Source organism: Eurypyga helias, unplaced genomic scaffold, assembly GCF_000690775.1.
Source record: "Eurypyga helias isolate BGI_N326 unplaced genomic scaffold, ASM69077v1 scaffold10037, whole genome shotgun sequence".
Classification (NCBI taxonomy): domain Eukaryota; kingdom Metazoa; phylum Chordata; class Aves; order Eurypygiformes; family Eurypygidae; genus Eurypyga; species Eurypyga helias.
In genome coordinates this window covers 15,259-28,381 of record NW_010262289.1, presented here as the reverse complement: position 1 = coordinate 28,381, position 13,123 = coordinate 15,259, and the positions used below count along the sequence as shown (strand labels likewise).

General features: G+C 46.7%; 1 protein-coding gene and 1 pseudogene across 1 annotated transcript; both read left to right on the top strand.

Moving 5' to 3' along the window:
- Nucleotides 1-4,130: 4,130 nt before the first annotated feature.
- On the top strand, nt 4,131-8,927 carry LOC104512615 (annotated as a pseudogene).
- A 1,393-nt stretch (nt 8,928-10,320) lies between these two features.
- On the top strand, nt 10,321-12,226 carry LOC104512614 (T-cell surface glycoprotein CD1b-3-like). Its single transcript, XM_010155665.1, is given in 7 exon segments — nt 10,321-10,399; nt 10,719-10,976; nt 11,134-11,415; nt 11,522-11,636; nt 11,638-11,786; nt 11,897-11,993; nt 12,166-12,226. Coding segments are annotated over 7 exon segments (1,041 nt in total).
- The last annotated feature ends 897 nt before the right edge of the window (nt 12,227-13,123 follow it).

The following is a 13,123-nucleotide window of genomic DNA, read 5'->3' as shown; positions in this document are numbered from 1 at the left end:
AGGACCAAAGTTGTTGCTCCTTCTTCCTTTACCTTTGTAGAATAGTTCATGACCCATCAGACAGTGCTTTCTTCTGGCTCTAATTTTTAACACCATAGAGGCCAGTCAGTCTGACCAAAGAAAAATGTCTAGGATGGAAATGGTTGCTCCTTTTTCCTTTGCTTTGGGAAACTATTTCCTAGGCCATCAGGTAGGGATCTCTCCTGGCTCTAACCCCTAACTCCAATGAAGACACCATGTCAGTCCATAGAGAATTGTCTAGGTCCGAAGTCGTTCCTCCTTCATTGGCCTTGGCAGACTAGTTCATGGCCCATCAGATATAGGTCCGTATTGGCTGCAACTTCCAACTCCAAAGAGGCCAGCTAGTCCACCCACACAGAACAGGATAAGAACTAACATGTTGCTACATTTTCTTTTCCATGGCCCATCAGGTAGGTTTCTCTCCTGGCTCTAACTACAAACTCCTAAGAGGTCACTTAGTCCAAAAAGAAATGTAAAGGATCAAAGTTGTTTATCCTTCCTACTTTGCCTGGTCAGTCTAGTTCATACAACATCAGACAGGGCTCTCACCTGGCTCTAACCACAAAATCAAAAGAGGCCAGCTAGTCCGCCAAAACAGAAGTGGATAGGACCACAGTTCTTGCTTGTTCTTACTTTTCCTTGGCAGACTAGATTAAGTGATATCCAGCAGTAGTCTCTACTGACTCTAACCACACACTCCTATGAGGTCAGCTAGTTGGCCCAAGCTGGAATGGATAGGACAGAATTTGTTGATACTTCCTATTTTGCATTGGCAAATCAGGCAGCCTCTTTGGAGTTAGGGGTTACAGCTGCGAGAGAGCCCTACCTGATGACCCATGAACTAATGTACCAAGGCAAAGGAAGAAGGAGCAGCAACTTTGGTCCTAGTCCATTCTGTGTGAGAAAAACTGGTGGCCTCTTTGGAGTCAAGTGTTAGAGGCAAGAATTTGGCATGAATTAGTCTGCAAATGCAAAGGAAGAAGGAGCAACAACTTCAGTCCTAGCCCTTTCTGTGTGGGCAGACCAAGGGTCCTCTTTGGAGTTAGGGATTACAATCAGGAAAGAGCCCTACCTGAGGTGCTGTCAACAAGTCTGCAAAGTCAAAGCAAGAATGAGCAGAATCTTTTTGGTCATATACATTTCTGTTTAGGCAGACTAGGTGGCCTCTTTGGAGGTAAAGGTTAGAGCCAGGAGATAGCCCTACCTGATGAGCCATGAACTAGTCTGCCAAGGCAAAGGAAGAATGAGAAACCTCTTCCATCCTATCCTGTTTTGTGTGAGCAGACTAACTGGCTTCTTTGGAGTTTAGGTTAGAGTCATGAGAGAGACCTTACTGATACAGCATGATCTATACTGTAAAGGCAAAGGAAGAAGGAGCAAGAACTTTAGCCCTAGCCATTTCTCTTTAGTCAAACTAACTGACCACTTTGGAGATAGGGTTTAGAGTGAAGACACAGCCCTGTCTGATGGACAATGAACTACTCTGCCAAGACAAAGGTAAGAGGAGAACAATGTGTGTCTTAATATGCACTGTGTGGGCAGACTAGCTTGCCCCTTTGCAGTTAGGTGTTAGAGCCAAGAGAGAGACCTTCCTGATAGGCCATGAACTAGTCTTCCAAGGCAAAGAAAGAAGGAGCAACAAGTTCAATACAATCCATTTCTGTTTGTGCAGACCAGGTGGACTTATAGGTTACAGTCACGAGAGCGCCATACTTTATGGGCCATGAAATACTTTATGGGCCTGCCAAGGCAAAGAAAGAATGAGCAGTCTTCAGTCATAGACATTTCTGTTTGGGCAGACTAGGTGGCCTCTTTGGAGGTGGGGGTGAGAGCTAGGAGAGAGCCCTGCCTGATGCTGCATGTAGTCTGCCAAGGCAAAAGAAGAATGAGCAACAAATTCTGTCTTAGCCTGTTCTGTGTAGGCAGACTCGCTGGCCTCTTTGGAGTTAGGGATTATAGCCAGTAAAGAGCCCTACCTGAAGGGCCATGAACTACTCTGCTAAGGCGAAGGAAGATGGAGCAAAAAATTCAGTACTATAAAGTTCTGTTTGGGCAGACTAACTGGCCTCATTGGAGTTAGGTGGAAGCACTCTGTAAGCCTTTCCCAATTCCCACAGTTCTTCGGGGTCCAGCTGATGAGGGGCTTCCCAGATGATCTGTGAACCCAGATGATGGTTTTGAGATGGTAATTGGTGATTCATACTTTTCTTAATCACTGTCTTGCTGTACAGTAATGAACAGGTGCATTGCTATCCTGCTTATCTTTCCTTTCTAACTGGTGCATCGTTATTCTGCTTTTCCTTTATTTTGGGATTGTTACTATGATATATATAGTAAAGAATATTAATCTATATGTATTAAGCTGGAGTCTGTGTTTTTACTTGGAATCCCACCATTCAGCAAGACAGGCATGTATGCACCCAGATACCAATATTCCAGATACTGCACAACCTGAAGAGAGACCAAGGAGACTTTTGCTAGCCATGCAGACCTTCTCTGGAGGAAGCTAGACCCTTTCTGTCAGAGCTGTTTCCTCACTGAGATCCACAGGGAAAGCAGATGCTAAAGGAGATCCTAGTCTTGTAGCTGAAGAAATCCTTTTTACAAACTAGTCTTCTGTTCAGAAATACCCAGAAGAATCAGTTCTCATCTATAACCCAAACACACAGTAGAGTCAGCCTTAGTGCTGCCATTCCCATTCACACCTCCATACACAACTTTGGAAAAGAGCTGCTTCTTTTTGCTCATGTGCAAGAAACTACTCTTGTTTCACTGATTCTGGCCAACTTCCTTCCCATTCATCTGATTACTAGTCCAATTAGCCACACCAAACTCCTGTGTATCATCACCTGCTAAGAAGTGTTAAAAGAGCAAAGACACAAAGAAGCAAGTTAAGTAGCATGCAAATTCACCCCTGTCATATCGTATCTTTCTGCAATCTGTCTTGTCTTTCATAATCTATGCTCACAGGAGTTGCTCTGTGAGACAGCCATCCCTCTCATCTGTAACAGAGTTTGTTGTTTGGCATAGTTTGTTGAAATAAAGGTTGTTACGATGTTTTATTCACACTTAAAACTCTGCCTTGGTCCTCATAATAATATGGAGCTATCATTTGTGACCCCATTGTTCAAAGATTATAAAAACTAGACCTTGCTATGTATGATCCGTGGGAAACAGCTATTTCTTCTCTGTTGCAAGAAATTCTGAACAGACCTAGTTTTTCTAATTAGCAAGACAATTTAAATGGACACTTCCAGGATTATGTCAATTTTAATTTTCATTTAACATAAAATTAGAGGAAGCAAACCCTAGAAAAATCTTTTGTTTCCTGTTGGCCATAAAAGCTGGCTAAAAATGTGGAACGGAAAGATGGCCACATTGTAGAAATCTAGGGAATGATCTATTTTAGGTTTAGGAAAGATACAGAGAGCAAAACATATGTTTCTCAGACACCCACACCACGGTGCCAGTTATGACACAAGACATTCAGGAGGCCTGAACTGTTCTAAAACAGCATCTGGAAACAATATCAGGTATTCAAGTGCATCTTAAAAATACTTTACGTTCATATTTAGGCAAGGGAATCCCGTTCTATCACCTACTTCATCTCGGACATTCAGGAATCCAGAATGTCTACATGTCAGCTGTTCATCATTGATTCCCTTCAAAACTGGTGAAGAACTAGTCAAGGACCTGCCCTGCCAAATGCAGTAGTTTATAAAACTGGAATGGCACACCTAGGTGCCTATTTCTTTGGGTTCTTTTTCTACAGGTAGGTATTTACCTGAAAGATACCTGGAAGGTGTCTAAAGTTAGATAAGGTGAATCGAAGCCTAAAATTTATGAAGAACCATATTTCTGAGATATCAAGGAGGAAACAAGATATTAACTGTTTATCTCAAAGGCTCATATTGTCAGGCTTACTTCTCTCTGGTTCAGTTCTGGTTATTTGGAGGAATGGTCATATACATATGTCCCTGGGTAGACTATCACCATGAATATGGCAAAGCACACATACTCAGGAAAGGAAAACTTATTTAATCTCTCCACAGAATTATTTTTTCAAAAGCATGCACAACCTCTGATGCTATTGCTGTGTACCTTTGCAGACCATAGGAACGTCATGGAACCATAGCACCCCAGCAGAGTTTATCATCCTGGGACTTTCCAGCTCTTGAGAAATACAGCCTTAACTCTTCTTTCTCTTCTTTGTTCTTTATCTCATCATTATAATAGGCAACATTGTCATCATCATGGCTTTACATCTGGGATGCCATCTCCAACACCCATGCATTTTTCTCTGGGGTTGTCATTCCTGGATATAACATATATCTCAATCACAGTCCTCACATTGCTCTCCATGTTGGCGAGTGAGAATCAGACTATCTGTTTTGCCAGCTGTGTCTTGCAGTCCTATTTCTTTTTTATCCTTGGGATAACTGTTTCCTACTTGGAGTGATTGCCTGTGACAGATACATATGCTACACCCTCAGGTTACTGTTACCAATAGAAGAAAAAGTACCCAGATCATCCTTCTTGGCTGGACTGGAGGCTGACTGTCACCTTTGATGCCTGTCATTTTACTGACTGGTTTACCTTTTTGTGCCTAGAGTGCAGTTAACAACTTCTGTGATATTCTACTAGTGCTGCAACTGGCATTTGTGAGCACATACATGATGCAAAAGTTGATACTTTCTTCTCTGAAGATTTTTGGCACCTTCTAATCTATTGCTGTATCTTACATCAAAATTGTCACTGCTGTCCTGAAGGCCCCTTCTACTGAAGCTTTCTCCACTTGTGTTTCCCATCTCATAGTTCTCTTATTCTGTTGTGGGGCAGGGATTTTCATATATCTGAGTCCAGAGCAAAGACTTCCTTGAATTTGAACAAAGTTGTGCCACTCATGTACAGTGTGGCCACTCCTACACTGAATGCAGTGATCTGCAGGCTAAGAAATCAAGATATGAAGAATGTTTTGAGGACAATGGTCATAAAAAGAAAGTTGGGAAGGAGGGGTTTTTTGTAGCTAATTAGAGAAGAAAAAAGAAAAAACACTTCCTTAAATGAGGGGTAGATGCCTTCTGTTTCTTAATTATTTCATAACAGGATTTCCTGGAACAATGCTTTAATCTCCAGACAACAAAATGTGATGAAAGTACACAAGGAGAAAGAACTCTATTCTACATGCTTGAAGTTGTTATCACCCCCTGTGTTAAACTGAAGTCTTGGTGATTTTCAGATGCATTTCCTTTCTTAATTTTTTAACACTGCTCTCCTTTAGCTACTTGAAGAGCCTCAGTCACCCTGCAACACAGAATGGATTCATTCTGAGATTTCTCCCCTTAGGTTTATAGCATGTTTAAACTCCATGGTTAGGATTCATCCCCTCTCATTTTAGGCATTCACATAGGTGTTGATTGTTTGAACAGATCTGTCTGGTGTGCTCAGAAACGCCCTTGACTATCAGATATGTCTGCCTTGGGCTTAGAGGAATGATATAGGAAATTTTAACTTCTTTGAAGCAGGAAAAAAGATGCTGAGTGACTTAAAATTACATAAGACACCTCTAGTCTAGGGTCAGAGCTCCATTGCTAACAGATGAGACATATGAGATAAACCCTTCAGTAATTTCTTCATAAGCTTGTAGATGGGGTTTGACACATCTGCCTATGTGCTGGTGCCTTGCACCATTTAAGATATCCTTTAGAGTCCCATGTAAGTGTGTGGGACTGGCAGAATGAACATGTGAAAACTGGCCATGCTCATTATCCTTGGGTATGTAAAATGTCACCAGATGTTTTCAATTAGAAAATGGTTTGTACCTTTACAGTTAATATTTAGAAATAGTGACTTGAGGGGATGAATCTGTTTTCCAAGTTTTGAAACCTATGCTAGTATGAGAGAACTAGTGTTCTTGAAGTGAATGTTTCTTCCACGAAAGTAGCTCAGCTATAATCACCCATGATAAAGACAATGTTGTTTGGATAGACAACTCACACCTACCAGGGTTTCTTTGACTAAAATCAGAATTAATAAGTGCACTCATCTACAGCTGAAATAACAGGGGAGCAACCTGTTGCTACAGTTTATACCAAGATTTAAACTCAGCTATCTGAATAACTAAGACAAACCTTAAATTATTTTACACCCATAGCATAATGTAATGTGGGAGATGATGGATGTATTTGAGAAAATGAGAGTACAAGGGAGGCCAGAATTCTACATCGTTCCTTGGTGCTAATTTCTCCTTTGAGATGTCTTTAGTAACTGAGAAATATATAACTTAGAATATTTTTCTGTGTTCAGCAAATTTTAACCAAGGGATATGGGGGAAGAAATTGTATTGTGTATTAACAAACTCATTCAAAGTTTATTATGTGCTAGTAAGAGAAACAAGGCAAGTGGTAACATTGTGTGAAAATGCCCACAGAAATTACACCTCCCTCCCACACCCTGAGGCACCTCATTTTGGTTTTAGGTCTGTCTGTATGAACAGAAGACAGATGTCTTTAAAAAGCAAAACCAGGGAGAGGTAGAAATCAAGAGGTTCATCTTCTGTACCAATAGGCACATTCACATTTTGTATGTGTCTGATCACCGAGGCTCCATCAACACTTAGTGGAGAGAGGCAGGCAGTTCTCAGATATGATTCATCCCATTCTTGGGAGAAGTGCAAGACTTCTCAACCTAAATGTATCAGTGGATCAAAGTCAATTTGACTAGTTGGACAGTTTACTTAATGAGATATAAAATCAGTTTATAGTTTGGATCACTTAAACTACTGGGAAAAATGTCTCATTTCACAGAAAAGGGAAAAATAACAGTATCACTGAAGAGAAAGAATCAGGTCTCCATCTGATGTGAAGCTCCAGCAAAGACCAAGTGACCAAGATTTACTCTTCATGAACAAAAGCTTCTTGACCTAGGGTAAACGAACACTATTCCATTCATAGCTATGGTGTCAAGGACAGGCTGTTCTACAAGGGAATGTGAGGTAGGAACTGAGAGTCACAATAAGGGAGGAAGGTTGCTACATCACCAGCAAGGATCTAGGAAGTAAAATCAGTAAACTCAGGGTAAGAATCAGGTCTGGAGATTGTAATCAACATCAGCCAGAAGTCCAGTGATCACTCAGCAAATCTGAGGTGACAATTCAGATCCAGTCAAGCCAATGGGACAGGACTGATGTCAGGAATGAGGAGGTACAAGACTTGCCACAGACAGAGTGGCAACATAGGTGTTATGTAGCACAGAGGGGAGCCAAGGACAAGATTGTCAGTTAAAAGCAGTTCCCAAATGGAGGTGTGGTTATGGCCAGGTTTCTTATCAGTTTCTTCATGACAGCTGTAATCAGCAAGCCATCTCTGAGATAAATTAGAAATATGGAAATGCACTGCAGTTCCTCATAAATGTAACTTTTATCCTATTACGATGAATATGCACCAAACCAAATAAAATCTCACCCAATCGTCATCCAGTTCAAGCCATTGTAGCTGTACTACAGTAAAGAATTGTATCGGGCATAATTGGCAAGGTTTTGGGGGGGGGGGGGGTTGCTGCTGGGGACAGTGGGGAGAAGAGGGAAGAGGAGTGACTAGGAGGAGTCACTAGGGTGACTTCTGAGGAGGGAGATAATGAAGTGTCTTGTGCTGGTTCCAGTCAGGTCACCTCCATTGAACAAGAGGAGTTCATGGCAATTCTGTGACAATGTATTTAGGACAGAGAAGTAAACACTCAAAAAAAGTAACAGCAAGGTCAGAACAGTAGGAGGTGTTCCATGGAAGAGCAGGTACATCCCAGAGGGACTGTGGCCTATGAATAAGACCATGGCACAAAAGGTACTTCCTCAGGGGGACTGTGGACCACACAGGACCCATTCTGAAGCAAAGAAAACAAGCAAAAAGGAAGAAACAGTAGAAGAAAAGCTTAAGGAATAAGGAGTGGCTGAAAGAAATGGCAGAGAACTGAGCACAACCTCCCATGCTGCTGCCATTGCATCAAAGGAAATCACTGTAAGTTGTGACAGTAATGAGGGGAGAAGAGAGTAGAAAGTGTCAGGAGATGTATCAATGAGATCCCATGCCCCCACACAATCCAGGTGCCTGGACCTACCCTATCAGCTACTCAGCCACCAGTGATACCACAGGCACCTACACAAACCGGAGGCCTGCTAATGGCCTATCAACTGCTTAGCAAGAAGTGACCAACAGTCACCTTAGAGGGGACTGTGAGGACAAATGGTCACCTCATAGGACTGTGTGACTAAAACCCACCCTGCCCCTTCCCTCACCAGCCACCCCATGGCTGCACTTTGCCACTCCACCAGCCAAACACTCTCCCCCGACCACAGCACTGGTGGTCTTGCCAGGAGGGATATGGACATTGTGGTGGCATGTCCAGACATCCCCTGGGTGATGCCAAGGTGAGTTGCTGGGGAAGTTGGTGCTATTTCTGGGCCCTCCAGGCCACCACAACATCCCTACTTCTCCATGACACAGCTCCACTGGAGGCAAGATGTTCAGTGTTCTTGTCTCTCCATGACTGACTCAGTGTCATAGGGTGCTTGGAGCTCAGCCCACAGCAACCCCATATGTCATATGTCTCTGTGTCATGACCACAGCTGGGCACACCCAAGATGGAGACATGGATTGGGCCACCTGATCCCAGTTTTGCTTGGAAGGGTCACATGGTACCCTGCCACATTGCAGAAGGGACACCTCAGCCCTGCTTGTGTTTGGAGGATATTGGGGGCATGCCCCCTCAAACTTCCCCTCAGCTGTGGTTTCAGTTCTGCCTTTGCTCCCAACGCAGGCACCCCCAAGAATGGGGAAGAGAAACTACAGAGTGGGAGGAGGCACCAGGGGACAGCTGGGGATGAGCAGTGGGTAGGGGACATTGTGGGGTGAGGGCAGCTCTGATCACCCCATTGTCCCTCCAGTGTTGGACACTAGTGACAATGGGGACAGGGCAGGGACATGGCCCCATCATTCCTGTTCCCACATTCAGGTGGCACTTGGGAAGGGTGACACATACCTCAACAAAGATGGTGGGAAGCGAAGGGGAGTGCAGCCCAGCCCCAAGCCCTCTCCTGGAAGATGTTTATGGGAGACTTGGAGCAATTCAGCATTGTGGAGTGCAGGGAAGCAAAGAGGAAGTTGCCAGGCCCCGTGGCATGGATGGAGCTGTATGGAAATGGGGATGCTACTCACCTATTGAAGCCCCCTGGAATGGGCTTTGGGATGGAAGGACCACGGTCAAATCCCTGTCCCAGCTTGGAGATCCTGCCTGGCCAAATGCCACTGCTCCAAGGGTCCAGTGACTGTCAGTGGGAAACAGTCCCTTCCAGCCTCCACAGCCCACCTCTCCCCTTGGGGACCATCACACCACAGCTGCTCCAGCCCACCTACTTCCTGCACTCCAAGAGGAGCTCCTCTTCCTCCAGCTGTCTGCACCCATCCCTGACCCTGCAGCTGTGAGCCAGGTAGGCACTGCTCATTACCTCGTCCCTGGGGTCCCCGTTCCCCAGGATCAGGCTGCCAGTGCCAAGGAGTCAGAGGATATCACCAGGTCTTCTCACCCTCACCCTCAGAGCCATCCATGGCCACAGTCTTCACTCACATGTCTGGCCCAGTTCTAGTCCTGCTGGTTTGCCACATCACTGGCTTCCACCCAGGGTCATCAGTGTGGCCTGGCTGCAGGTTGGCAGGGAGGTGACAAAGAGGCATGGGGCCAGTGCACATCTTGGGGGTATGGGGAGCCCAGGCATGCAGTCAGGCTGTGGGAACAGGGTTTGTCTCCCCTGCAGGAAAGACAGCCACATTAGGGCAAACCCACCAGTTAAGTAGGCAGCACAGAGCAGATGGAGATGTGCTATGCAGGGCTGGACATACTGGGCACGAGTGGCAGCGAGGGACATTCCTTTCAGGGACAGTGGATGCAGCCCATGGCCAGGTGGCACCTGTAATAGTGGGGTTGGGTCTCCTGCACCACTCTAATTGTCAAGATGCTGCCACAGCCATAAGGGATCCCTCCTGCAGCCAGTAGAATGGCCTTGTTCCCACCCAAATTTCCCCAACACTCAGCCATACTCAGTATGTCCCAGACCAGCCCATCCCAAGCAGGAACATCAGAGCCCTCCCTGAAACCTCAGTGCCAACCCCATTGGCTGCCAGGGCCACTAGCACCAGTGGAGATGGCCAGGCAGAGACACTCTGAGAAGTGCGGAGCCACATCTCTCACAGGCCCTTCCTCCTGCCACTGCACCCACTACTGCATGTTTGGGGCCTTGCTGCTGATAACATGCAGCCATCTTGCCTCTGCTTCCTCCTCCTTCTCCCCTACCTTCTCCTCCTCTCTGGGACATGGGCAAACCTGGAGGGTAAGTAGGAGTCCTGGCTCATCCACACCTGCTCCTATGCCCCTGTGGGACCCCATAGGCAAGGGGCTTCCTTCTCCCCACCTGCCTTGGGCACTTGCCTCCTCCCCCTTCCTTGTCCCCTGGCTCCACACCTCCTTGCCAGCAGGGATGCAGCCACTGCAGGTAGGTGCAGGGGGTGTGAGCTGGAGCTACAAAGGATGTGGGGGGCTTACGGGGAGCCCGCAGGTCATTGAATGAGGACTCAGTTCTCAGCTCCTCCACTTTCCCCAGCCCTCTCCTCCCACTCCCATCTTCCCCTGTTGACACCTGTCTCTTGTAGGGACCTTCACTATACGGCTGCTTCAGACCTCCACCTTCCAAAACACCTCCTTTGTGGACACAGAGGGGCTGGGCCTGCTGGAAGACATTGAGCTTGGTTCTATTGATAAGCATACTTGGACCATCCGCTTCTACCAGCCCTGGGTGCACCCAGCCCTGCCCCGCAGTGACTGGGACACCATTCAGAACATGATCAAGATCTATTTGCAGCAGTTCAACCACCTGATCAATGAAGGTGCCATGCAGAAGGATGTTCCTTGTGAGTATCCAGTCTTCTCTGTATCTCTCTCTGAACAGCATTTGGGAAGTGGAGAGGGATCCATCAGTGCTGGCACTGCACTGGAGATGCTGACCATGTCTGCAGGAAAACAGTCCCAGACTCTCACACAACCTCTCTCTCCCTTCTGCTCCTCCAGACCCATTCGTGGCCCAGTGTGTGGCAGGCTGCGAGATCTACCCCAACAGGACCTCCCGAGCCTTTGCCTATGTAGGCTACAATGGCCAGGACTTCCTCAGTTTCGATGTGGATAGTGCCAGCTGGCTGCTTTCCCAAGATACAAACCTGTCACGGTATGTCCAGGCTGTTCTCCAGAACTATACTGCCTTCAGCGAGCTGGTAGAAGTCCTCTTCAACGATACCTGTGTTGACGACATGGAGCTGTTACTGCACTATGGGAAGGCAGCTCTGGAGAGACAAGGTGAGAACAGCCCCACCCTCGCATGGCCACCCCAAAGCCTCCCACATACTGGGGCCAATCGGTGACCCACTAGGGCTCTCCCCACCCTTTTGATCTCCCCTCCCAGAGCCACCCATGGCCACAGTCTTTGCCCGCATGCCCAGCCCAGCCCAGATCCTGCTGGTTTGCCATGTCACCGGTTTTTACCCACGGCCCATCAGTGTGGTCTGGCTGCGGGGTGGGCCGGATCATCACCAGCGCCATCCTGCCCAACGCTGACCTCACCTACCAGCTCCGCAGCGTCCTGGCCGTGGTCCCCCGTGATGGGCACAGCTACGCCTGCCGCGTGCGCCACCGCAGCCTGGGCACCCACAGCCTCCTCATCCCATGGGGTAGGTACCACTCATGGGGTTGGACAGGGATGGGGCTCCTGAGCTGCCATGCCCTGAGAGATGGAGCAAAGCCAGGAAAGCTCATGGCAGCCTCTGCTCATGTTTCTCAGGGAACTCAGAGGTGGTGCTGATCACAGGACTTGGGGCCGGGTTGCTGGCAGCCATGATTGTGACTGCCATCATGGCACTTTGGTTGTGGAGACGCAGGTGAGGACACTTCTGCCACTGGGAGCAGCAGTGGGAGAGGAGGGAAGGAAATGCCCCAGGGGATTGCTGCACTTAGCTGCAAAGCTCTTGCTCCTGTCCTGCTAGCTGCTATCTGCATCCCCACAAAGTCTCTTCCATGGAGTACCCATGATCCATCCCTCTCTTATTTCAGAAAGCACCAGCAGATGGAGGAATCAGAGTGCAGGAACTCCATCCTGAGCGGAGAAGCCTAGCCCAGAAGAGAGTCAACAGCCCCTGTTTCCTTCCACCGCCCTCACAGGAACAAAACCGCTACCTTTTTCTGCTTTGACAAAATTCAGGGCGCAGACAAGTGTGAGATCAACTCTACTCAGAGAGGCATGGGGGTAAACTGGGGGGGTTCTGACCCACTTCAATTTGCTAAGCAGACAAGGATGCAAGTCTCGGGCCTCCTCACTTGTTACACACAATCACCTCTTATAGCACTGGTCCATGCACTGACTGAGGTTCTTTGGGGCACTCCAAAGCCCAGTCGCAGTTTCTGCCAGTTCTGGTACAATAACATATTTATCGGTAGTCAGTAAGCTGTGCCCTTCTACTGTTGCTTTCTAATATTTTTTCCTGAAAGCTGCCTTTATTAACTGTATTCCAGAAATATTTGTGCTGATACTGAACTGTTCCACACAGACTGACAGCACCTGGCCACAAACTGTTTTACAAAGTGCTGAGTAACACTGAGACTGATGCAATCTGTGGGAACTGCAGATGTGTATAAAATGAAATTAAAACATTCATGTTTTCACTAAGAACATGCGTATTTCCTCAAGATTTGCATGGGCTTGGGGAGGTTTTGACCAGCTGCAAATGGAAGCTGGAGGATCACTGATTTATTGGTGCTAATTTCAGGAAATACCAAAGCAAGGAATAAAAAAAAAAAAAAAAAGAAAAGTGTGGTTGTGCACATACAAACATGTTCTTACATATTTCATTGAAATAACAACTGTGCGCATGGGGGTAAAGTGCCCCCAAGACTCCCAGTTAAGCAGAAAATGGAAGCAAATCTCCCATTGGAGACAGCGGAGTTCAGACAGTCATAGGACGGAATTTACTTCATGCTCCCAATCAACCACACACTTGAATGTGTGGCTTCA